Source organism: Neopsephotus bourkii, unplaced genomic scaffold, assembly GCF_033783945.1.
Source record: "Neopsephotus bourkii isolate Nb327-2 ecotype Australia unplaced genomic scaffold, CSIRO-AGI_Nbou_v1 NB_690, whole genome shotgun sequence".
NCBI lineage: Eukaryota > Metazoa > Chordata > Aves > Psittaciformes > Psittacidae > Neopsephotus > Neopsephotus bourkii.
In genome coordinates, this window is record NW_026901189.1 from 585,740 (window position 1) to 610,387 (window position 24,648).

The 24,648-nt window shown below is 37.9% G+C and overlaps 1 protein-coding gene across 21 annotated transcripts in view; it reads left to right on the plus strand.

Moving 5' to 3' along the window:
• SOX5 (SRY-box transcription factor 5) overlaps nt 1-24,648 on the plus strand; it is a 639,441-nt gene that overhangs the window by 408,344 nt on the left and 206,449 nt on the right. For all 21 annotated transcript variants that reach the window (XM_061353703.1, XM_061353706.1, XM_061353704.1 and 18 more), the window contains one exon: nt 10,099-10,309. In XM_061353703.1, coding sequence (XP_061209687.1) covers nt 10,099-10,309 — 211 coding nt within the window. The remainder of the gene's footprint in view (nt 1-10,098; nt 10,310-24,648) is intronic.

The window sequence follows — 24,648 nt, forward strand, 5'->3', positions numbered from 1 at the left end:
GTCAGAGAAAGATGGGTACTTCCTTTGAAAAGCAGCTGTGGCAGAGATTGTCAGAGGAATTCCCTCAGTAAAAATCAGAAAGAAATTCCTAGAGCAGTATACCCTACACAGGTGTCCTTTGTTTTAGTGCCTTCTTTCTTAACCTGACCTGTCAGAGCCTCCTACTTATATAGCAACATTTCTCTTGTGTTATTCTGAGGTAGCTGGAAAAAAAATGCGGACTGGGAAGAATGCGATTATGGTAGTCCTTTGATTGCTGTAGGCTGTCTAGTTCTATGGGATTCATAGAACTGTGAGTGCCTGTAGCCACATTTTAGAAATAAGGAGGAAAAAATACATCGTCATAGCAGTTTGAATAAGTGAATTACAGTACACCCATTGAAGTTGCTATTGGTGCACCAGGGAGAATAAAACCATACTACCAAAGGAATAAAGTATTCCAAACCACAGATAATCAGTGGGAGTAAGGTACTTGAAAAAACAGTAATGCTGAAAAAGCTTTAGGTGTATTAAAACAAATTAGATATGAGCTTGTCATGTAACAAGGCAGCAAAAAACATGATAACAAGGTAATTGTCCTTCTAGTAACTCCGGTAATATTACATTTGAAATAATCTGTTCAGTTCTGGCCACATTAAAGAACTCAGTGAACTGGAGGGATTTCAGATGCAAGCAACAAATGATTAAAAAGTTGAAGGAGCTGATTTCTGAGGGAAGAAAGAAGAAAGGCTAAATATGGTAGTAATAAATTAAATATATGCTAACTGTCCAAAAAAATGTGATCAGTACAAGCTCTGATACGGAAGAGGAATGTGCCAGAATGCTGGAAGAAGCAGCTGTATAAGAAAAGGTTTGGAAAGGTTTGGGTTGAAAGGAAGCAAATATGAGGCAATGTTTCAGATTTTTTTTTTTTTTTTTTAACTGTGTAGGATACTTATTGGGGGAATGGGAAACCTCATTGCCTGAGACATTTTTCTAGCCCAAATGAAACAACTGGGACCACACCAAAGGGCTGAGTGTGCCACTTTGCTGTATACCTGCTTTAGGTACTTGGCAAAATCACACTGCCTTAGCATGAATATGAGCCCAAGCCCTTTTGGGTACAGTATATTTTCTTTTCTTCTGTTAAGCAGTTTGGAGGGTTGTTTGCTTAAGACAAGATATTTTCTAAATCATCCTTAAAACAGAGGACAGAGTTTTGACTAAATTGTAGTGGCTTGTCTTTCCTTGCAGCCACCCAAAGGAATGAGGTGAAGTATGTCTGTCCAGTACCATTTTTTGTAGGTTACCAGACAAGTGATGGAGAGATCTTGCATCCCTTTCTCATCTGTAAACTGTGGTGAATTGTAATATGAAAGCTAGGTAGCTGGGAACAGCTCTGGAGCTATTGCTAGCCTATGGCATTACTTTTATTGTAGCCCTAAATTCTCTTCAGATGGTCCTCTCCCATTCTTTCACAGACAATGTGTTTGTTTCATAGTAGGAAAGTGGTGATGAAACTGCTTTTGACACTCAACATAGGATTCATTGCACTTGCAACACTAGAGTTTTTGTATGTGGTTAGTAAGCTTGTATTTTTACAAAGATAATCGTTTTATACTGCATGATTTCCAAACTATTGGAAGGATTTAATGTATGCTGAAGACTCTACCAAGCTGTTTTGAGAAGTAGTCTTATTCTTCGTTTAGCAAGGTCTTAAGGGCGATCTTTAGTCCCCCAGGGAATAGATCATAAAAGTCTTAAAAGTGCATTTGCAGAGCTTTATTTATTATTTTTAAGCATGAAGATTACTAGCATGAAGATAACAAGGCTGTTATAGTACAACATGTTCTTTGTTTTGCAGGTTATAGCTAACATATTAGGAGCTCTCAAAATGCCAGTTTTGTTTGTTAAGTATTTTGAAAGCAAATAGATGTAACCCTATGCTGCATTCTTAAAATGAGTTTTGCTGGAGAAAGAAGCAGCAGGAGAGATCTGGTCTGAGGATTGGTGTCAGGAATTATGTCACTCACCACATTTACCCAATACAAAGTAGTCATTGCTATTTTACTGTATTTAATAAATATAGTCTGTAGAAAGATCTGAAATTTACTTGTATATACAGGGGAACATTTCATTGCAAGAAATGGGAGAAAGAGGTGGTCTAAAAATAAACCAAAATCTGTAGGAAAAAAAGCAACTTATTTTAAAAAATCCGCTGTTAGACATCCAGTATAAAAGGTTCTAAATTTTCACTCACAACATTTTCTCATGTACTTTTTACTACAAGCATATCCATTCTTTGGATATAATTCTTTGATTTGTAATAAATCAAGTAGAAATGGTGTGATAAGCAGTTAGAAATACTAAACTTGTGCTGCGTGTTTGGGGATGGGCTGGAATGCAGAACAGCAAGAGGAGAAGAAATGTTTGCCTTAAAGCATCGGTTATCAGATTGTGCTGTGTACTGTAGATAGGCTGATAATGGTCTGTTGAAGAAGCACAGAGAGTCCGCCAGTCACACTGTTTTGGTTCTAACTCTTTATTTTCAGGGACCTATAATGAAATCAGTGGGAATTAAATGAATATATATTACTGTGCATTTTCAAAAATCCAACTAGGCACCTCCTTATATCTTTAGATACTTTAAATCCCTGAAAAATCTGCTCCTATGTTCTGTAAATCACAGGGGATAAAGTTAGAAATCAATGCAAAACGGATTATAAGTTATTCCTTTTGTGTGAATGCAGCTGAACAGTTTCTTACAACTCATCTCCAAACCTTGAGAACGCTTGAAATTTTCTCTCACTTGTGCAGTTATGGCAGCATTCTGAGTATTGTGGTATTCAGAAAAAATGAAAGTACATTTCAGTGTTGCTGTCAGGTACTGTGGGGTGGCACTTGATATATGAGAGTTCCCAATTTCCTGTTTCAGGTGATTGGGCTGTAGTGCACCACAGAGTAAGAGCTGAGTATTTATTGCATCCATAAAAATGAAAATACAACCACTATGAGTGTTTTGTCCAATAATCTCTAGGCTTTTTATATCAATTATATAAAATGGCCTAAGCTACAGGAAATGTTTATTATTGTCTCAGTTTTACATATGGAGGAAAAAGGTAGAAGAAAGTGTCTGATGTAGCAGAGTTCATAGAGCAGATGGTCATCTTTCTGAGCTTCAAATCATTTTCAACTAGATTTATGGATCTCAAACACTGGAAATACCTGTTAATCTTCCCATTGAAACCTCTGCCAGTGTATCTTCTGCTTCATCAAAAAGAGGTTATTAGTTAGATAGGGCACTTATTTTAGAGGGAGAGTGAGATGTGATCAGGATTCTGTAAGTCTGATAATTGCTAACACTTCTAAAATGTGGATCATGGAGCCCCAAATACATCATCTCGGCAAAGCCAAAACAATATTTGACTATCATATATTTCATATAATCCTAATGAAGAGAAAAAAATGTGCATTCTTGTTACCTGTGTTCACCTAATTCAAGTAAAATTCTTCCTTCTCTGCCTTGATGACCTCTACAGCTGCCTCTCTAGATCCGTGCACCAACTTTTTCACTCTTTGTTACCTTTCAGTTCCTTGTCATCACTAAAACGACAGTCCTAAGAAGAAAAAAAAAACAAAAACAAACCCCCAAAAAAACCTGTGTAAGAATGCAATAGCTGTTGGTTTGCATGGATCTAATTGCAGAACCATAGCTTGTGACTATCAAGTGAGCTTGTGAGATCTCACTTGGAGTATTGTGTGCAGTTCTGGTGTCCTCAACATAAAAAGGACATGGATCTTTTGGCACAAGTCCAGAGGAGGGCCACGAGAATGATCAGGGGACTGGAGCACCTCCCATATGAAGATCGGCTGAGAAAGTTGGGACTGTTCAGCCTGGAGAAGAGAAGGCTGCATGGGGACCTCATAGCAGCCTTCCAGTATCTGAACGGGGCATATAGGGATGCTGGGGATGGACTCTTCATTAGGGACGGTAGTGATAGGACAAGGGGTAATGGGTTCAAACTTAAACAGGGGAAGTTTAGATTGGATATAAGGAGGAAATTCTTTCCTGTTAGGGTGGTGAGGCACTGGAATAGGTTGCCCAAGGAGGTTGTGAATGCTCCATCCCTGGCAGTGTTCAAGGCCAGGTTGGACGAGGCCTTGGGTGATATGGTTTAGAGCGAGGTGTCCCTGCCCATGGCAGGGGGGTTGGAACTTGATGATCTTAATCCTTTCCAACCCTAACTATTCTATGGTTCTATGATTCTATGATCTTTCCAGGTTTGTTTACGTGACACCCTTTGATGTCCGTTTTATCCTTCCTTGGATTATGTGTTCTTGTCAGCTTACTTCCTAGTGGTGTATTTATCCTCTCCCACTTTTTTTTTTCCCCGTCTCTGTGCCATTTTACATAGTCTCATTTTCTCCCTGTATCCTCCAGTGTTTCTTTTGAATCTCCTTGTGATCATTCCTTTCCACTACTGATGAACAACTTTGCTCCATAAAGGAAGCCTATAGACAAAAGACCTATTTAAATATAAGATAGACGCAAAGACATTCTAACGTGTAAAAAAAGCAGTGGGAAGCCTTATGGAATACGTATTTCCTCTTCCTAAAGGTGCCAGGTTGATAGCGACCATAAACCACACAGGTTTATGGTAATGTCTGCCTTACAGCCCCGATGACATAGAATGGAGAAGTAGACAGTTTTCCAAATCAGTTAAGTGATTTGAAGATATGATTCCCATTGAAAGCTGATGGCACTTATGCTCCTAAAGTAAGTTAATTACATTAATTATGGCAAAAATTGTAAATGGAATGTTAAGAAAAAGATCATTCTTGCTTTGTGACTGTCATGTGTGTGTTTTGTTTCTTTTAAACCTTTAAATATATTGGAAATGTCAAGTTTGGTTTTTCTGGTAATTGCTGGTGGACTTCCTGTAGGCATTGGGAGTGTTTTTATAGCTTTCGGATTTTCCCTTGAAGTAACTATGCTGTTGAATCTTAAACATAGATATTAATTTCCTTAAAGTTTGTTAGGTAAAATAAATAAAAGCAAATTGCAAACACTGCTAAACTGCTTAAGAATAGTTTGTCTTCAGAAGTGTGAAGTATTCTGTGAAGTATTCCGTTTTCTGATTATCTCTTATGTCATACTGTCACCAGCTTCCTGGTCACTATGGAGACTATAAAATAGATAGGCTACATGTCTGATGCAGAAAGCGGAGCAAAAAATTTGCTTTCGTGTCTACTTTACACATTCTAAAAGAGCAAAGTATGGGCAAAATTCCAGCTTTGAAAAAAAGAACCTGTTAGGTTGCTTTTAGGATTGCAGGCTTCTTACAATCCAACAATATCAGTGCTTGTTTTAAAGGCACAAGTATTCTATTCCAGGTGTTCCTGGCTACAGAGCCAGAAGCTTGATTCTCAGAATAGTTGTTTTTTTTTCTTTTTTGCTGCAGATGCAGCCTCCTTACATACCATATGGTGGTAATTAACAGTTTCAGACTTAATGCTGAGTTTTCTTCTGCTTCGATTATTGGTTGGTTTGGGACACAGTTTTAATGTCACGGGAACAAGAGTTTCCTATCTTGAGTTTAATTGAAGACAGGAATAATGTGTATCTCTAGTTGAGAAAGGAGAAGGTGAGATCTGTTTAGAGCACTAAGAGATATTTTGGAAATCTCGCGAAGTATAACCTGTTTCTTTTCATTAAGCTTTTCATTGTCTCTCTGTAGAACTGAAATAGGTTTAGGTTGGAAAAGGAGAGAGACAATTTGAAAGATGCAGTTGGAATGAATAGTTTCTTTTAACAGCAAAATGTTTGCACTTTTTATGAGAGCAAGGGTAACATTGTGTAATCTTTAAAAAAGATACTGCTTAGTGAGGATAAGTCCATTGTGCAGTGACATGACTTTTCCTGTCAATCACAAAGGTGACAAGGGGGCTAGATTAAGTAAAGCTTGCCCAAGATTAACAAAGGAAGATTATTGACCTCATCCTGAAAGGGCAGAAGCCTGTTTTATCATTAAACCTTGGAAGAGGTAGTTCCTCCATAGGTGAAAAGCTGTTTGGCAACTTTCTTGTAAAGGAACAAGTCTTCCTGTGGATTCAAGCTTGGAACAGAAGCAGAAGACGTGAAATGTAGGCCAGTGCTTAGTTTTGTTGGTGTTGGGGAGGAAAGAACAGCCTAGGGTGTTTGATACAGCAGTTTGATTTGTGTAGGTCCTTGTCTGCCTTTCTGAAGTGGGAAAAGCAAGAAGCAGCAGCATCAGGTGTTGGTGAGTACAGTCCCAGCTCAGAGTTCAATCGGAGGTGCCAGCTCACATCATCAGAGCAGTTCGCAATGCAAATGAACAATAGAGCCCCATCCATGAAGCAGCTGCTAACTGCATAAAACTGTTACCAGGATTAACAGTGCCAGAGGCTGGAATGTAATCAAACTTGAACAGGTGAAATGGTTGTGCAGCTAAGAGTCTGTTCTTCTGTAAAAGACTGTCTGTTTTTCCACTGTTTTTGTGACTGAGAGATAGGTCTTATGTGTGGCTTGATGGACTTGACTTTAAAATGTCAGCAGTAGGTATTCAGGTTCTTTAATATTCCTTTCAGTAATGCTGCTTTTCTCTAACTAAAAAAATGTTATGTGAATTTGTCCTTTCAAAAAAGGAACCTGCTGAATTTCACTTATCGGGAGGAAAGTGCCTTCTCAGGGGATTAATTTTAGTGTTGCTCATGTATCTTTATTGCCATTAAGGATTTCTTTGAGTGTTTTCAGGGGGATAGTTAAACTCTCATATGTAATACCAAAGGATTTTCCTCACTAGAAGTTCTTTAGCTTTATACAACCATTGACATGAGTAGCTTTCATATGAAAGTACCCTTTCTTTTGTACATGCTAAAAGTAAAAATCCAGAACCATTGAAAGTTTTTTTCACTTTCCCCAGTAACAGTATAAGAAAGAGTAAAATAAAACAGAGGGACGTAAAGGGGACGACAAGATAATAGTTGAGCATTTCATGTTGTTCTGAATGACAGAATAAAAAGATTGTGGAGAAGTGGGGAAGACAGATGCTTGAGCTGCTAGAGGATACATGTTGAACTCTCATCAACAGCACTCGCTGGTGTGTGCACTTATCTGCTGGTATGGGAAGGAGAGGATTCCTGTTAGATTGCAAATCACGCAATGTATGTGTGATTGCCACAGATCTTTTTGAATGAATAATTCACTGGTGTACTGTAATTTAGCCCACTGAGATGTGATTGCAGCTGTTCCCCTACTGTATATGTGTTTTGATTAAGTGAAGTGTATCTTAAACCCCACAAGTGTATAAATAGCCCGTGTATGTGATATGCAAACACTGCATACATGCACACCTAACAAGAGCAGTCTAAGGAAACATTTTGTTTTGGGAATTATTACTTAGATGTATATATTAATATATAATTTACCTATTTAAAAAATCTGCGTAAAGCACTCCCCTTTCCTTTTTTGTCCAGCTATGAAGTTGTCTTAACTGTGGCACTGCAGATATGCTTTTATCAGGATGCCTCTAAGTTATTAATGAACTTATAATTCCAAAACCTTTATAATGTTAAAAGTTACTTCTTTCTGTGCTTATTTTGCAGGTAGTAAACTAAACTGCAGAAGTAAAAGTGAATTTTTCCATGCTTGTGCAGAACATGTGAAAGAACTAGAATTGAATATCCAGAGTCTGTTCATGGTGTTTTACTCACAAACTACTCTCTTGTCCTCTCCCCCTCATGATTCCTTTTCCCCAGAAATAGCGGCAGGGAAATTTTAGTAGTTTTGAAAATACTTGTGAGCTCTATTTGAATGCCAACCAATTTGTGATTTTGACAGTCACCTTATATTACTTTTATGTGTCACTCAATCCTTATGTTCTTCTGCTTCTTCTATTTTAACAAACTTGTTTCATACTCAGAATGTATTTTACAGATAAACCCATTTACATATACCCAAAATGTATGTGGTAAGAACAGTGATGCTTCCTAAGGTTTAAGCAGCTGTTTCAAGTACTTTGTATTTGTGAACAGTGTGTGACATACACAGAAACAGGAGTGTCTTTGGGACCCACTTTGGAAAAAAACCAAGAAACTAGTTCCTGGTAAAATTAGAAATGATACTGTTTGTATGCATAATAGATGGTGTAGGTGCATTTAAGAACTGTAAGGATGACATCAGTCCTCAAAGTGTGAATAAGAAAGCAGCTTTCCAGATATTTCCTCTTTTGGCCTTGTCTGTAGAAAAAAAATTGCCACTTGCTAATAATGGGTTTGAATGTTAGATAAAATCTGAACTGATGCTGAAGTTTCACACTTTTGCTTGCCTAGGTCAGTGTCAAAAAACAGTTTCGGGTCTATGTATGTGGAAAAAAAAATACATTTAACTTCAGCTCATTTCTGAAGTCCAGTGTTAGCAACTAGTAATTTTTCAAGTGCAGAACAGAAATGGAGGGAGTTGCAAGAAAAAAAAAGAGCATTTCTGTTGACTAGAGTTGGAATATTTTTTAGGGCTTGGTCAAAAGCTCATTGACGTCAGTAGAAAGTCTCTCATTAACATCACTGGGTTTGGCTCTTGGGGCATATGATGGCCCAGATTGTAATCTCAATTAAATCCAATTCTATTAGGGAATCTATTCACTAGTGCAACACATTCAAGCTGCTCAAAACTGTTTGTACTAAAAGTTTTCTTAACCAAAGGTAATCTTTTTCACAGACACTTTGTTTTGGCAGAAAAAACGCATTCTTACTTCCTGTCTTCCCTGTTGCTTTATTCTAAGTTTAATGAGATAATTTTTTAGCAATTCATGTTCTGTTTATGAAAAGACACTTTTTTTTTTTTCCTGAAATATTAGGGTTTATTACACCAGAGACATCAAAAATTACTCAGGAAAAAAATAAGCACAAATCACTAAAATCCGTATATCTGTTGGTTTCATACTCTATAAAATGAAAACAATCTAAAAATTATTAAGACCTTTTCATCCACGTCTGTAAGTCAGATCACAAGATGGTCCTGTGACTTTTCTAGAAGTAATACTCATTAAACATCTGAAATACAAAAATGCAGGGAAATGGGATGATGAAAAAAAAAATCTGGAGAATCTGATCAAAGTGAAAAATGTTCATGTTCGCAGCGTTGTATTATGCAGTGTATGTACTCTGCAGAAAGATTTGTTCGAAGACATTGACCTAAGTTTTGCAAAACAGCATGTTTTAGCAGGGTCTCAGAGATGTGTACAGAAAGGTAGGGTATAAAAGAGACATAAAAGGGAAAAGGAATATGTGTAGAAAATGTTGCTTTATGTTGTGGGAGGTGTGGAGTAGAAGGCTCTTACATTAATGAATGCAAGTTTGAAGGCGATGGACCAGTTTTGCTTTCCATTAAAATTAATGAGTAGATCTCTGTGGATTCTCACGTGGGGAGGATTGTGTTCCAGGAGGTCACAGTTTTGCCACTGTGCCACCAATGAAAGTCATTAGAACCACCTTTGTGAAAAATAATGTCTCTACAAAAAATAAAGGTATGAGATGGAAGAGGAGCATAGGAAGAGAATTAGAAAACAATAAGCAATTGCTTCACCCTTTATAGATGGAGAACTCCTTGAACTGTGAATTAAAAGAAGTCATATGATGAAAGGCATTTAGTATTGGTTACTACTTCATTTCATACAACAACTAACTATCAGGGCATTAAGTACTTTATAAAATCAGGAAATTAATGGTCCTTGTAAAAATTGAAGACTTTTTTGAAAGAAAGCTGCAAAAGAACAAACAATTAAAGGTAATCAATACCATTGTTATTAGGAAACCTATGCGTACAACACTTCTTCTCAATTAGGGAGAAACTGTAATATATGTTTTTCTCTTGCAAGCTGATCTTTGTTCACTTGAGCCTGTAATCTTAGTTTATGCTTTACGGATAGGCTTTGTTCTGGGTGTTTTTGAAGCATTGCATGCCTTTTTAAAGGTTTCAAAAGAAGAACAAACAGCAATGAACTCAAAGAACAAAGGATTTTTCTTTCTTTCCATCTTTATTTTTTTCTGCTTTAAGAAAAGAAAGGAACGTTTCATCTTGGGCTTTTTTTTCCCTTTCAGGAAGTTGATGGCAATAAAGTGATGTCTTCATTTGCCCCGCACAACTCATCTACCTCACCCTTGAAGGCAGAAGAAGGTGGGCGTCAGAGTGGAGAATCATTGTCCAGCACAGCCCTGGGAACCCCTGAAAGGCGCAAAGGGAGCCTAGCGGATGTTGTAGACACCCTTAAGCAAAGAAAAATGGAAGAGCTCATAAAAAATGAGCCAGAAGGTAAGGCCTGGGAAACTGGCCAAAATTTTCTGGTTTGGTTTCTTTTCTCCAGATTCTTTGGATATGTAGACTTCTTAATCCTTCCATTTTCTGCTCTGCTTGCTTTTTCTTACTAGCAGAATTGAAGTAAAGAACTCCTATTTCTTGTCTACATTAGAGATTTCATCAATATCCCATCATAGCTAACATTTTTAGCTGTTCCCAAATGAGAGCCTTTGTCTGACGTAGTGGATTTTTTGTCACAGTTGCAATAGACACAGCAACCTCCTCAACATGAACACTGTAATTTTAACAGCCTGGGGGGCATTTACACCACTGCTCTCTCCCCATTTCCAAAGCAAAAGGCAGAGTTATCAGCAATGTCAATGTTTTTGTGAAATCATCTAGTAGGCATGTAATTATTTGAAAGGTAAGAAGTTAAGTTTGGAATTTGTTAAAGCTTCTGTATGGAACACGCTATCATGTCAGCCTCTTTATCTGTAGTGCAGGTACTATAGAAACACACACAGTACAGGCTTTCTGTGCATTATGTCTGGCCACCAAGTTTTGATATTGGCGTATATAGGTATTGTCTCTGGAGAATCCATTTCTTTTTGAGACTGTATATTCAGTCATGCTCCAGTTGTGCTCTGTGGGCTGAGACTAAGGCAGAACATCTCTCCTCTTAGAAGCCAAATTTTTTCTTTAAGTAAGATTTTCCATTCCTGCCTATGTGAGGCACAATCAAACCCCTGACTGGAAGTTGAAGTTCTCACTGTAGGTATTCAGCATGCATATTTACAGCTAGATTTTCAGGGGACTGTGAGCCAGTTGATGTTGTGTGAACATACTGATCCTTGTTTCCCAGTGCACAGTAGTAGTAAGACTTTACTTTCTTATACACCTGCCTATTCTGTTACAGAAATCTATTTCAAATGTTTAAAAGCATGGCCCTCAGAGCCCACCCCAGTGTTGAAGTATGACTTGATAGCACCTTCAAGAAAGTTTTAGGACAACCTGAATGCTGGAATTAAAATACCAACACAAACACAGCCACATTGTCACATACACGAGCATGACATGAGGAGTGCAACTTAGTCTTCTCTTCTTTAATGAGCATGCAGTAAGAGTCTGCTGGGAAACAAATTCTTTGTCTAAGCAATTTTTTTAATATTACGTATAATCATAGCATTTCATTTTGCACTAAAGTTTGACTTAATGATCAGTTTCATGACCTCCCTTGTGACTCTGAATGGAAAAGATCTTTCCTATGTATGGATGAAGTGGGGTGAAAAAGATCAGGCTTTTTACATGAGAGGAAAGAAGAAGGGGTTCTAGGCAACATACAAGTACACTCTTGAGTATGAGGTTGCACAAGCTGCACAGACTCCATTAAAGAAAGGCTACAGATAGATATGGGAATGGTTACAGAGCTTGTGCATTATCTCAGCTCTACTAAAATGAAAATGTACAGTACAAACAAAAGATGTACAGCTTTGTGAAGAGACCGAGAGAGAGTAGGGGGAGCAACTGAATGTTGGGCTTTGCAAATGCATGCAACAGAAAATCTTTTCTTCCCTCTAGCCATTGTTCTATTGTCTTTCAAAGGCCATTAAAATGAACAGCAGGTTGTGATGAAAATTTCATTAAGCCCTAGTTAAATCATTATGAGGGTGCCATATTCATGTCTCTGCTTACTCCCCATCCAGGAAAAAATGAATAGGAAAGGGTTGGGTTGGGTTGGTTTTTTTCTTTCTCCTTAAAAGCGAGCGAACAAAAGTTGAGAAGTTAGAAGAGAATGGAAAATGGGGCATGAAACAAAAGGAGGCCAGAGAGGTGAGCTGGCTAGGAAGAAAATTAGACTTGCGTAAGAGCATTGAAAGGTGGTGAGGGACAAATGTGTCATTTTGACAAGTCTCCCTCCCCCTTCCCTTCAGCCAACGATTGTTTTTAGAGCGGCTAATTAAAAAATATATATTTCTGGGTGCAGATGGCAAGACTGTTCTTAGAGTTCCTCCACAAATCCGACTCCTTTTCACTAAAAGATGTATGTGCTATTGCAAGCACAATGTCTTCTTTTTTTGAACTCCAGCAAAAAATCTACTTATTGTCACATCTCCTTCATGTAGTGCTAAAGTAAAGTTGTCAGTCATCACTGGTTGGTAGTCAGGTAATTAGCATATTAATGAATTACCCCATGAATAATATAAGTTACAAGTGGGAATCTTTGGTAGTACATCTAGGTAATGATTGAACAGTGCATGATCACTGTGTATTTCAGTAATAATTTTTAGTCTTGCTAGTTTGTGGAGCTTTGCAGGAGAAGACCAAAAATCTTGGTTAAGCTTGGTGCATTATGTCAACAACAGTAGCACAATACTTTATTTCCCTTTGGAAAGAAAAGGAAACATTTGCACCAGTAGCCAAGGTTTAATTAAATCAATTTCATGTGAAACTTTCGAAGACCCGATATAAGCCAGATTCCCATTTCTCTATGTACTCAAAAGTTTATATATTATTTAACTTGTACAATGGGCTGTGTTTGCTTTGTTTTTATTGTTTAAAATTGTCTTCTGAATTACTGTGGGAAATGTGCTTTTGAAGCAGCCTTTCAAATGGCCTGTTTCTTCAAAACTGGGAAAAAAAGGGGCTGAGCAGACAACTTTAGGTCTTGATTGAAACCTCCTGTCAGTCAGGGAAAGAACTTCTCTTTCTGAAATAGGTTTTGAAGGCAAGTGAGACACTCCAAAATACTGGTAACAGGTCTGACTGATTTTAACAAATTGCATTGATATAAAATAAATGATTTGCTTAAATTGTATTTCTTAGGAAGTGAGAGTAAAAATTTGTGTGTTTTGTCAGTAAAGAAGAAGGATTGTTATGAAACAGTGTTATGAAGCGTACTGCTCAGCCTTCATGAATGCACACATAAATGCATGCATGTATGTAAGCACATACATGTACCCAAACATGAGCTGACAGGGAAGCATTACTTTTCACATGAACTGATTCCATGTTGGTTTGTTGTATGTATGCTCTTGGTTGATGTCCCCTGTAGGAAGTCATGCTACCTACTTATTCCAAAGAACTTCCCAAAAGCTTGTCACTTCCTTTTCTTCCTTGCCTACGTGTTGGGGTTGGGTTTTTTTTTAATGTGTATGCTTTTTGTTTTCATAAGGGTCTATACTTAGCTCTAAAGTGCCATGCTCTTTTTTTTCTTTTTTTTTACCCCTAAACTTGCCATTTTACTCTTGCTGTATTCATGTGATTGACAATGAGTCATGCTGACACGGAGACATAGAGTGCTTCAGTGAATCTAAAACTTGTGGAATTTTACTCATTGCTAATACGGTGCTCATTTTTCTTCTCTCAAATTCTGCAGAAAATCCTTATATGCAGCTCTAGTATTAGGCCCTCAAAGGTATGAACCTATTACTGAAGTCACACAGTGTTATTTTACATGAAACATTCTGTCCTTTCTAACTTGAACTTCAGAAGAGGAGTCAGTCGCCTTTTATTCCTGGTATACAATAATGAAGATAATGGAGTGGGTTTGGAGAAGCTTTATATACTGTGACAGACCTCAAGCCCTTGCCCTGGGGGTCGTCTGCCGACCATGGGATTCCTTTTGCAGCTAAAATCATTAGGCGAATGAGACACAGGCATGTTTTTCTTCTGTTTTCTTAAGGCATCAGAGGATGGCAGAGATTCTGTCTGTCTGTTCTCCTCATTTGTAGAAATGAAATGGAAATCTCTTTGAAGTCACTGAGCTTGACACAAGTTCATGAAAGCAAAGACCAAAGCAACCACTTAGCTTTTTCTTGCACTATTAATGGGATTGGATTGCTGTATTTTAATCTATGGCCTGCGCTTCTGGAAAATTAGATCTCTGAAATCTGTGTAGCCTTTCCTCTAAATGTATGGCTTGGCTTCTGGAAAAAGAAATAGGCAAACAAATAAATTCTCTCTTATTTTTAGAATAAGCTGGAGTACTCCCTTTTTCTTCATCTCCTAACTTTTAATCAAGAATCAATCTTCCTTTTCCATTTTGGCAGTATAAGTTTGGATCAGGTTATGTATCTGTCTGTTTATCTTTAAAGCTTACATGCTTCATCTTCTGAGGCCAGATCTGTGTTATTGTGAAGAATTTGTATGATTTCTGGATAAAAGGGATCATATGGGCATCTGCCTGACCACAGAGACTCTGCATATGGGCATGTGCATGTGTACATGCACTCGTTCATCTGCATGGTGTGTGCTTCTGTAGTAAGGACCTCTGAAGCTCAATTCAGTTTTGCCACTTAAGTTAATACTTTGAATTTTATATAAATACATGTATGCAGATATACATGTCTATAAAATGCATGTATTTTATGTATAGACATACATATATATACATATATATATAAACATGCACACACAAGAATTGTGTATATATAAAGTTTCATATTGTTCCTATTATGAATTTTCCATCTAGTAGTCCTTAGGTCTTCTGAGCAGGAACAATTAATCTCAAGTGTTTAGTAAACAGGTAACACATATGTTTGCAGGGCTTTAACAGGCAATGTGAGTACTAGAGCCTCATGTATTATAGTATGCTGCAATATTCTAACTAATCACTTTGTTTGAATGAGAGGGATGAGAAAGGCCTCTCGGGCATGATTTTTGTCTTCTGAACATCCCCCAAAGGCTACTTGCGTTTGATGTTTAAGTTTACATTATAAATCATAACACCTCTTCATGTAGTAATTTAAATGGCTGTTGTTTAAGCAGTTCTGTAGTCTATGAAAGTGAAACATACTGATTTTGGGTTCTCTAGTTAAAATAAGATCCCAAAATACCTACTAATGTTATCAAACTTTTAATCAACGTATCTTTTAAAGAAATCAGGACGTTTTCCTCTTCTTAAGCCATAAATTCCAAAGCAGGCCATTAATGGGCACAAGAAAGGAGGCCTTTGAAATGCAGACTCTTGTTTTCAAATCACATCTGATGAGATGGGAATAAATAAAGTGAACAGATTCGGGAAAAGCCTAGGGATACTCTAATTGGTTGAGGTTTGAATTTCTTTTGTTTGGTTCTTCACTGTCCCTTTGACAAAGTACATGTAGAAGAGGCTTTGTAATGCTTTTCTGCTGAAGGACAAACAAGGATACTTTGCAGTTCAGTACTTTTAAGTTTTGTTCATACATTTCTGCTGCTGTGGAAGGATGCTTCAAGTGCATTGTGGTTCCATGTTCATCTATCCAGTCTGTCACCAGAAAATACATATTTTCTTGTAGAACAACCTATTATCAAACTTCCATGCGCTCCTTTCAAAGTTCCTGCCATATGGAAATGTGCATTCATATACTGCTGATAAAAATAAAAAAATAGTTTAAAACAATAAAAATGTGAAGCTTATGAAGCAAGCCTATGAGAATAGAAGGCACTGTTAAATGCTGCAGTAGCTTACACCCTTATTAACAAGCGCTTTAACTCTAGAACAGAGGTTGCCTAGTTTAAAGCCCTGGCAGCATTTACTTGCTCAAAGTATAGTTTATTCCTTTGTTACCTTCAGTTTTTAAGTGTTTTCCTTCCTAATAGTTTAGCCTGATAGCACGGTTTATTTCAATGGATGTTTTAAAAATTCGCTTAGATTCCCTTCCAAGTCTCTCTTGCTTACATCCTCAAAGGTTTGTAGCTTTTGGATTTTTCTTTTCTCTTTCAATAAAGGCATTTGAGGTGCTGATACAGCATCTTAAATATAGAAGAAAGCATTATGGTCAAATAAGATTCAGGGAACTTGTGCTTTTGGAGAGAAGATGCACTCCCTCTCCCCCTCTGTTTTTAGAATGAAAGACTTCTTGATGAATCTCTGTAATTAAAATTTTCTTCCAGGGTATGTTCACTCCATAATATTGGACAAGCAGCAGGCAAAGCAAAATGCTTGATCTCTCCCTTCCCATATTTTACAGTGCAAAATAATTATTTAGATTCCTGTCTGCCCTTAATTTCCCGGGTAGCCAGACTCTTCAGTAGCCATCAATTGGGACTTTCTAAACTTGCTGCAAGGTGTAGCCCGCATAATTTTGGTGTGCCTGTTCCCCTCCCCCAGATGTATTCCAGCTAGATCTGCCTTCATTTTTGGCTCGCTCTTGCTCTCTTTTCTTTTTTCTTTTTTTTTTTTCTTTTTTCTTTTTTTTTTCTTTTTTCTTTTTTCTTTTTTCTTTTTTCTTTTTTCTTTTTTCTTTTTTTTCCTGTTTTCTGTTTTCTTTTTTTCTTTTTTTTTCTTTTTTTTTTCTTTTTTTTTATTTTTAATTTTCCCCTCCCCCAGAAAAGGCATTAGCTTTCTGAGCTTTATTTCAGTCCTTGGATCACTGCTAGAAAGACCTCTGACCCAGACTGGTAATATACAAATATGCATAAGGGAGTGTGCCAGCTCTTTATGTATGCTTAAGTGCCACAGCTTTTGGGGATGTCATTTATTCAAGAGTGAAGAGCGAGCCACCTGTTTCTCAGGCCTCTTGTCCCTCATACTAAAGGTTCAAGCCCTTGCTGAATAGTAACATCTTAATCTGAGCAACATACACAACATTTAGCTGAAACCTATTTGTTGAGCTAGCGAGGTTTGTGGGATTTTTTTTCCCTCTGTCTTACCCCCGAGGCGCTTGTCACGACCGTGCATATTAAAATTAATCAGACCTCCCAGGCTTGTGCGACTGTGTGGTTTAACATGAAGAAGTGGATATCAAGCATTTGCCCTAATTAAATAGGCCTGCTTGGTTTTGTTCTAGTGGATACTTGGTCTTTTTTTAATAACAGCTGCTTATGGAGGAGGCACGGCCAGCTCTAGAGTTAGTGGAGAGCTCACTTCAAAGTTTTCCCCACCACCTGCGCCCAGGATGCTGAGACCTGAAGGGCTCCCTGTGTTCTTTCTTAACAGCACAATTTGTGGGAAGTAAGTGGAGGGGGAAGGGGAAAATATGGCCAAATGAGCGGGAGAGTGATCAGGGAAAGAGAGGCGAGGAGCTGGGATGAGCATGTGGATTGGCTTTTTGAAGTTGATTAAGATGACCTGTCATCCTGTCTGATTAGCTTTAGATCTCAGTCTGTGCCATGAGCTATTCACAAGGCTGTCTTGTGTCTTCTGTTTACCAAGCAAGGGAGAGCCTCTAGTATGGCAAGGAGCAACATTTGCAGCAACTCCCACTTGCTTGTTTAGCTAATGAAGTAGCCTAGTAAAAACACTCTTAAGTTTGAAGCTATTGCTTACTTTTATTAGTTACGTGTCTGTTTAGCGTTGATATTTTTAAGGTGTTTTGAACATTGCCAGTTTTACACAACTGTATGCCTCTCCTGCAATGTAAATAAGCTGTACTGGGAAGATATGATCATCTTTTCTTCTCATACAGTTTAATTGTATTGTAGTTTCTGCATTGCCTGAGGAGAAAATGTGCTATATGTGTGTGATTTCTATACTATGCTGCAAAGTATAAATTCCAAAACCACTCAAAGCAGAGTAAAGGAGAGGCGGGGTGGGACACCTTAAAACCTGTTAAATAGGACTGATACCATTTAGCAATTCAACCAGTTGATTTTAGCCAAAAATAATAGAAAATTTGGAACATTCAATATTTTTAGACAAAATGTTTGATTGGAAATGATATTTTTTGTTTGTGGATGTTTAAGATGATTAATCTGAAAGAGACATGAAAACATTTCAATTAGGATTCAATAAAACATTTTGGGTCAGGTGGAAACAGCTTTTCCCCTGACATGGTTTGGCAGCTGAAATGAAAAAATTCAAACTAGTGAAACAAAAATTAGTTTCAAAACCGGGAGAGGTTTTTGGGGTGGTTTTGCGTCTAAAGACCTGAAGAGGACATACAAGCAGTTGTTATAAAGACACTTAAACATGTCTGAATGTTATGTGCTGTGATTTTGAGGGTAAACTATAATATTTTAGTTAGAAAAGCTTTCAGAATTTGATTTCCTACAAATGTGCACATTTCTTTGTCTTCTGAATCCTCAGTCAGAAAAGTTTTGCAACACCTAGGGCGATTTATCTTGAAACAGACTTTAGAAGTTCATATGTCAGACATACTTGACATGTTTTTGCAGCAGAAACCTGTGACTCTATTCTAAAAGGCCTAAAAATCTGCAGTCATTACACTGCAGAATTTGATTTTACTTTCTATTCAAGGTCTTGCAGTCCAGTACGCTGGCAAAAAAGCAGAGCTTTATTTGTTTCCATAACAATTCAAATCACTGAAGTAAAACCCAGCAGGTAGGATGATACTCCACCGATTTAAAAATTTATTGCATGTCCATGCACTAACTTGTTGCCACCTTTCTCGCTCTCTCTCTCAGTATTGTTATTATTCTTCCTGTCTTATTTTTTACTTCAAACATTGGCACAACCCAAATGTAAAGAACCATATTGACACTGCCAAGCATCTGTCTGGTGCTTGACAGCATCATAGAAACCCTTCCACTGTTTCATCTGGGTTGCTATTGGTTATTTAACAACACAATGCAAACGGTGCAGTGTGGGTGTATATGAAATGGAAAGAAAGGTTGAGGTGGGGGGAAGGAGGCCTGTACAAGTAAATATGTCTTTCATCATATCTTTTGTTTGGTCTGTTTGCTGTGTTCTATTCAGTAGTCAATAGAAGTTATTTGATGGTTCTGCAAAAGGGTAAGAAACCTTTTATTAAACTTTCATTCTCCTCCTTTTGTCTCAGTCCAGAAAGTTCTACTTTTGTTTTTCTTGCCTTGCTTTGTTGTCACCTGCCTGTTGTTGAAGGGTTTAATAGTTGCTGTTTAGCTGATGTGATGTAAGTTGATACTTACAAAACACTCCTTTCTGAGCCATGATCTTGTACAGGTGAAGTGGACATTTAGAGAGCTTATGAAAGGTTTACTGCAGCGGTCTTTGGGGCAATAGTTCTTTCAAGCTTGTGTTCTCATTTATTTATTTAGCCAGGGGATGAAAGCGAAAAGTGAATGAATAGAAAAATCAGTCTGTGCTTTCTGCTGAAGAATGCCCTGTTAGCACTTGTGTGACTCGGTGAGGCTCTCTGAGATGTTTAGCCTTGATTTAATTCGTATTTAAGATCTCTCCTCCCAGCACATTAATATAATGTCAATGTAGAATGCATTGCATGGTGTAATTACTGAAGAGAGCAGTAGTTGGGAAAACAGACGGTAATTGAACACATGGCTGTTTATTACAACAGGACAGTGCTCCTACGCTGGTATTTAGGGCATTAATAGGGAAGAATTGATTTGTTGTTTTAAGATGAATTCAATCACTGTTGCTTAGGCCTTTGTTTGTTCAGGCCAAGTTAGGCTTTGTTTGTGTTATGTGCCCAAGAGGTTTACACACCACAGCATGGCATTAGTCATGCAGAGGGCTTGGGAGCAGAGAGCCATTTAAATGAACAAAGGACATTTTTCTTTTTGGCTCTGTTTATCTTCCTCTCTAGTTTTGTTACCCTCTTATCTATCTCCATCTCTCTCCCCTCTTCCTCCCCCCTCCTTTCCACCCCAAACATTTTTGATCAATGCAGAGGTCCTCCTGCTTTCTTCCTTCCCCCTCCTCTTTATTCACCCTTCCAAAGACAAATGGAGCTCTGACTGACAGGTGGCAATGTGGGGTTGCGGCACAGTGTAGATAGGAGTGGTTGCTCCCAAGTTTGTGCAAGGAAGAACTGGGGTTGGGGGAGAAAGAGTGTGCAGCTTGGAGGAAAATGCTTGATTCCAAAGTGGACAGGGAGAGAATGAGGTGTACCACTGCATGTCTCAACTCTGGTGTTCTGGAACGAGGGAACACACACCTTTCATGGCTCCTGTGGGCTCGCACTCTGGTTGTTCCCTCTGGAGGCCCTGTTCCTGGGTTTCAGCAAGCCTTCTGCCCTCTTCTCCTTTCTACTGATGTGAGTCGGAGGGAGGAAGAGAGAACCATATGATTGAATTCCTGGTCTCCCCATTGTGAGCAGCATGGTTTATATTTTAGGCTCATTGTGCTTGAGAGGAATCTCATCTTGATTTATTTCTGTGTGGGGGAGAGTTAATAGACACTTCAGAATGATGTGGGACAAATTCTGCTCTCGGATTCAAGTTCACAGTTCCTGTTGAATACGCAAGAGCTTTAAGAAGGCAACATTTGACCCAATACAGGGTTTGTAAAGAACCCAAATGAATTGGGTTTTTATCCCTATACAGGCAGGGATTAGGCCTGTTCCTAGAAAGAGTACTATTAAAAGAACTAAAAGGTAACAACAACAAAATCTGTGCAGTCATTAATTGTTAGAGACTTGTATTTCCTAGGAGGTGAGATACTTGTATCCAAGCAGTATTGTACATGATGAATTAGCACCCAGGCTTGCCTATTGAAGGTATAGAAAATACCAACTTACACAGCACAAGGAAGAAGAGCCACAGATGCATGACACAGGGAGTCAGATTCTTCCTGTCAGAAGTATCAGTTTAGCATGCATGTTTATACACTGCAGCATGCAGGGAAGAATATGCACCTCAGTCGTTCATCTGAGCCTTTTAGCCATAATTAATTAAATTATTGAATCTCCGAATAAATAATAGAAGCACAGGAGATGACAGCTGGAAGAGGATCTGAAGTCCAGCAGTGTTTTTATCTGTGCCTGCAATCATAGGCAATTGGTTATATATGGGATATGCTACTTGGCCGTTCCTTCCAAATCTTTTCTAAATAGCTAGGACATGTAGTTGCAAAGGTCCAGCCCATATGCTCAAGGGGAAATTTCCTTCCCACTTCAGAAAAAAACCCAAACAGTTATTTTATTGCGCTGCCAATAAGCAAAAATTACCACGGCTAAAGATTTATAAAGCCCCAAAGTTACTACTGGTGTCCAAGAGCTTTATCAGAAAGGAAGGTGTCTCTCATGATTTGGAAGTGGTTATCCAAGTGTCCTGTTTTTCCAGTAGAGTTTGGAATGTTGCACTAGTTTTGTACTGTAGATTAGCCCATACAATCTCACGGTAAATAGTCTAGAGACAAAGATCACATGGAGGAAGTAAGCCTCTCAGCTTTTTATGCATCCTTGATCCTTTTCTTGCTAAACCCTTTTTTTTTTTTCCTTTTCTGTGTTGCCCATAACACATACACCATTTCAGTAACTGAGCATCTTATCTCCCTCAGAGTCCAGCACTGGGGTGGAGCTGGGGGGGCAGGCAAGTAAGTCAACAACTAACCAGAAAAGTAGTCTGAACTGTAGACATTACCATGCATTCACTCAGTCCTGAAAGATCACTGTCTTGCTGCAAAGTCAGAAGCACATTAATGTATTTTTTCTGGGATGTCTATATACTAGACTTAAATAAAGCAACGTATTGCCAAATTGTTCCCTTTCCTTCTATGTGATATTAATATATATGAAAATGAAACTAGAGGACAGCAGGCTTTTGCTAATGATTTTCAGCTGCAATGTTTCTGGATTGCACACTGAGCTCATGTACAGCCTTAATCAGCAATGCTGTTTAACTAAATATGGAGACAGTTCACTGAAGATTATTTTATTTTAAGTCTTTTTTATGCATTTCCTCTTGCTGTGTCATCTAATTGATTCACAGCTCCTGTGAAGCTTTGGGGTATAGGATGCATATCCAGGCAAAACGCATTCTTCCTTTTTGCAGGTTTAGTCAAGTCAATTCTGAGTTCTGAGGAATTAAGAAGCTGTCTTTGGGAATCATTCTGTAACTAACCATAAAATTATTAGATGAATACACATGACATAGGAGTTTAGGCAATAACCTGTTCCTTCTACTGAAAAGGAAAAAAAATGCAGTCCTTTCAAGATGATCATGTTATTACATTACCATTTTACCAGTATTTTATTGCTAGACATGTTACTGAATGGGAGAACGCAAGTGTCCAGTGGATGTTATATGGTATGCATGACCCAGTGTTTTAAAGTAATGGTCCCCACAGAGGAGAAAAAGGTAGCATAATTAGACATAACTTTCTTACATTGCCAGACTGCAAAATTTTCCCAAATTCTCTAATGTGAACTCCTTTTGTTGGTTGGTGGTTTTGTCCTGGCCTTACGCCTTAAACATAGCATGCAGCAAACTGCCATTAAAGTGCTGGAGTGAGTTTAGCTGCTAGTTGCATTTCATCCTTGGTTTCTCACCTGTCCTTGCTAACGATGGATCTGTTAATATTGGAAATTATAAATGTTCACCAGAAATCAGAATAACTCTACCAACCACTACACTCCTAAGTATTTTCAGGAACAAGCAAGACACAGTATATGGCTATTTTTTTAACTCACCTGCTTCAGCTTTTATAGTAGACAGGTTTCTGTGGACATGACAGTGGCTTCTGTATTTGCATAAACAAGCACCAATATGGGAAAATGAAATAGGGAGACAATTTTTGTAAGCTTTCCAATAAAAATCCCTAAGGGAGATTAAAAGATGTACTGTAGTATTCTGCAGACCATCTCTTCTTCCTTAGGATGCACCTTTGCAATCTGGTTAATCTTGGGGTAGTGAAAATACTAGAGAGGATTTGTTTGTTTGATCAATTTATTTATTTATTAAAAAATCTTGTTCCTACTAGAGGAGGGCATTGGGATTCTTCAGGCAATCCCAGGTAGCTTTCTTCCCAGGCTGAATGCATTCCATAAATCTGTCAGTTCTTTAGCTTAATACTGGGTCTTAGTGTATTAATTCAAGGCTTTCAGGGATCTAGGACACAACATGTGCCAGGAGTAGGAACTAAAATTAGAGGCAGACTTTTGGCTGAGAGAGCTGCTTGAGGGTACTTGGGGTGAAAGAGGAGAGAGGCCTGACGTCGGTAACAGCCCAAGGACTGCAGGTTGTCCAGAACATCCCCTTAGACATGGGTTTTTCTGCAACACAGACTTTAGTGAATGACCCTTCCTTTTCTGTCTCATCCCACTCACTGATAAAGCACTTGATGGTGGGGTGGGCTTGTCAAAAGCTCTCATAGTTGACTTGTTAGAGCAAAGTCCAGTTCTTGGTATAAAGGGATTGTGATTGTTTTATCTTTCCTTGCTTTAAAAGTGGTATGAAAACTTAAATAGTAGCTAATATTTTGCAATATGCACATAAAAAAAGTAAAAATTTTGTGAAACAAAGCGAAATCCTTATGAAGGATTCCAAGTTTCCATTCACAGAGAGCAGCTCTTGATGATGTAACCTAATAGTAAAAAAGAGATGAGGCGAAATAGGGCTGAGCGAAGAAAATTGCTTCTTCCTTTCTTCCTCCTTCACTTCAGTGAATATGTTTTACTATGTAAAAATGTATGCTTTTAGCTGTATGCAAGAATCATTTTTGTGTAATTTTTATATGTATATTATAATTCTGTTAAAGACCTTGAATGAGGAATCATTAGACATTATTGTTTGGCTATGTAGATTCTCTTGTGATTCTTTCTTGTTTACTTCATTTAAACTGTCGACACTGTTCTTGCCGTGTAGAAATGATGACTGTGTTACTTCATGAATTTAAGATTACAGGGACCTTGTTTTAAATTACTCTAGCACTTGTTCCTCTTCTGTGATCATTTCAGGCTATCTGAAACATACTCTTCTTTGTGAAAAGATACTCAGTAACACAAGTTCATAGACATTTAGCTTTACTAAAAGATTTTCAGTTTCTACCTTATCCGGGCTTGTCTCTTTCTAATAAAGTCATAAGGCTACAACTTGTCAATGGTGTGGAATTCTTATAGACATAAGAGGCGGTCCTGGCCTAATAAAATACATAGAGCCCATTCTGCAATATGAGAATTTTGCCTTCTATTCAAAAATAGAAAGATTTTTAGTTGTTATTGTTAGGAAAAAAAGCTTCTCTGAAATCTGTATTGTGAATCTAAACTCTGATGCTTTGCTCCTATTCATGTACAGCACTTTCTTTGATGACTGTTGGAGTTCTGATCTCATAGGGAGAGGAGAATATTGGAGTTGAGATTTCTTGAACAGAGCTTAGGGGATAATATTGTGTTTAGTTTGTTTCACTAGATGCAGGCTAATCAAAGAATAATTAATAATCAGAATGCCAAGGTCCTTATTCATGTAAAAGATCTGGTATTGAAGTCCTCAATAAAGTGACACTCAAGTGGAATTCAGTGAGAATTTAAACCTAACAAATGCTTCAGGATTTGTCCCCAGCTATTTTCTCCTTGTCAGCTTTTAATGAGCATCCCATAAAAGTGTTTAACAATTGTACTGACTTTGATTTTTCAAGGGTTTGGAGAAAATTGCTTTCTCAGGTTGCAAAAAAAAAAAAAAAAGTTGAAACCAAAAAAGCACATTTTTCCATCATGATGTCTAACATACTGTAAGCAGATTCAAAGGCTGTCTCATGT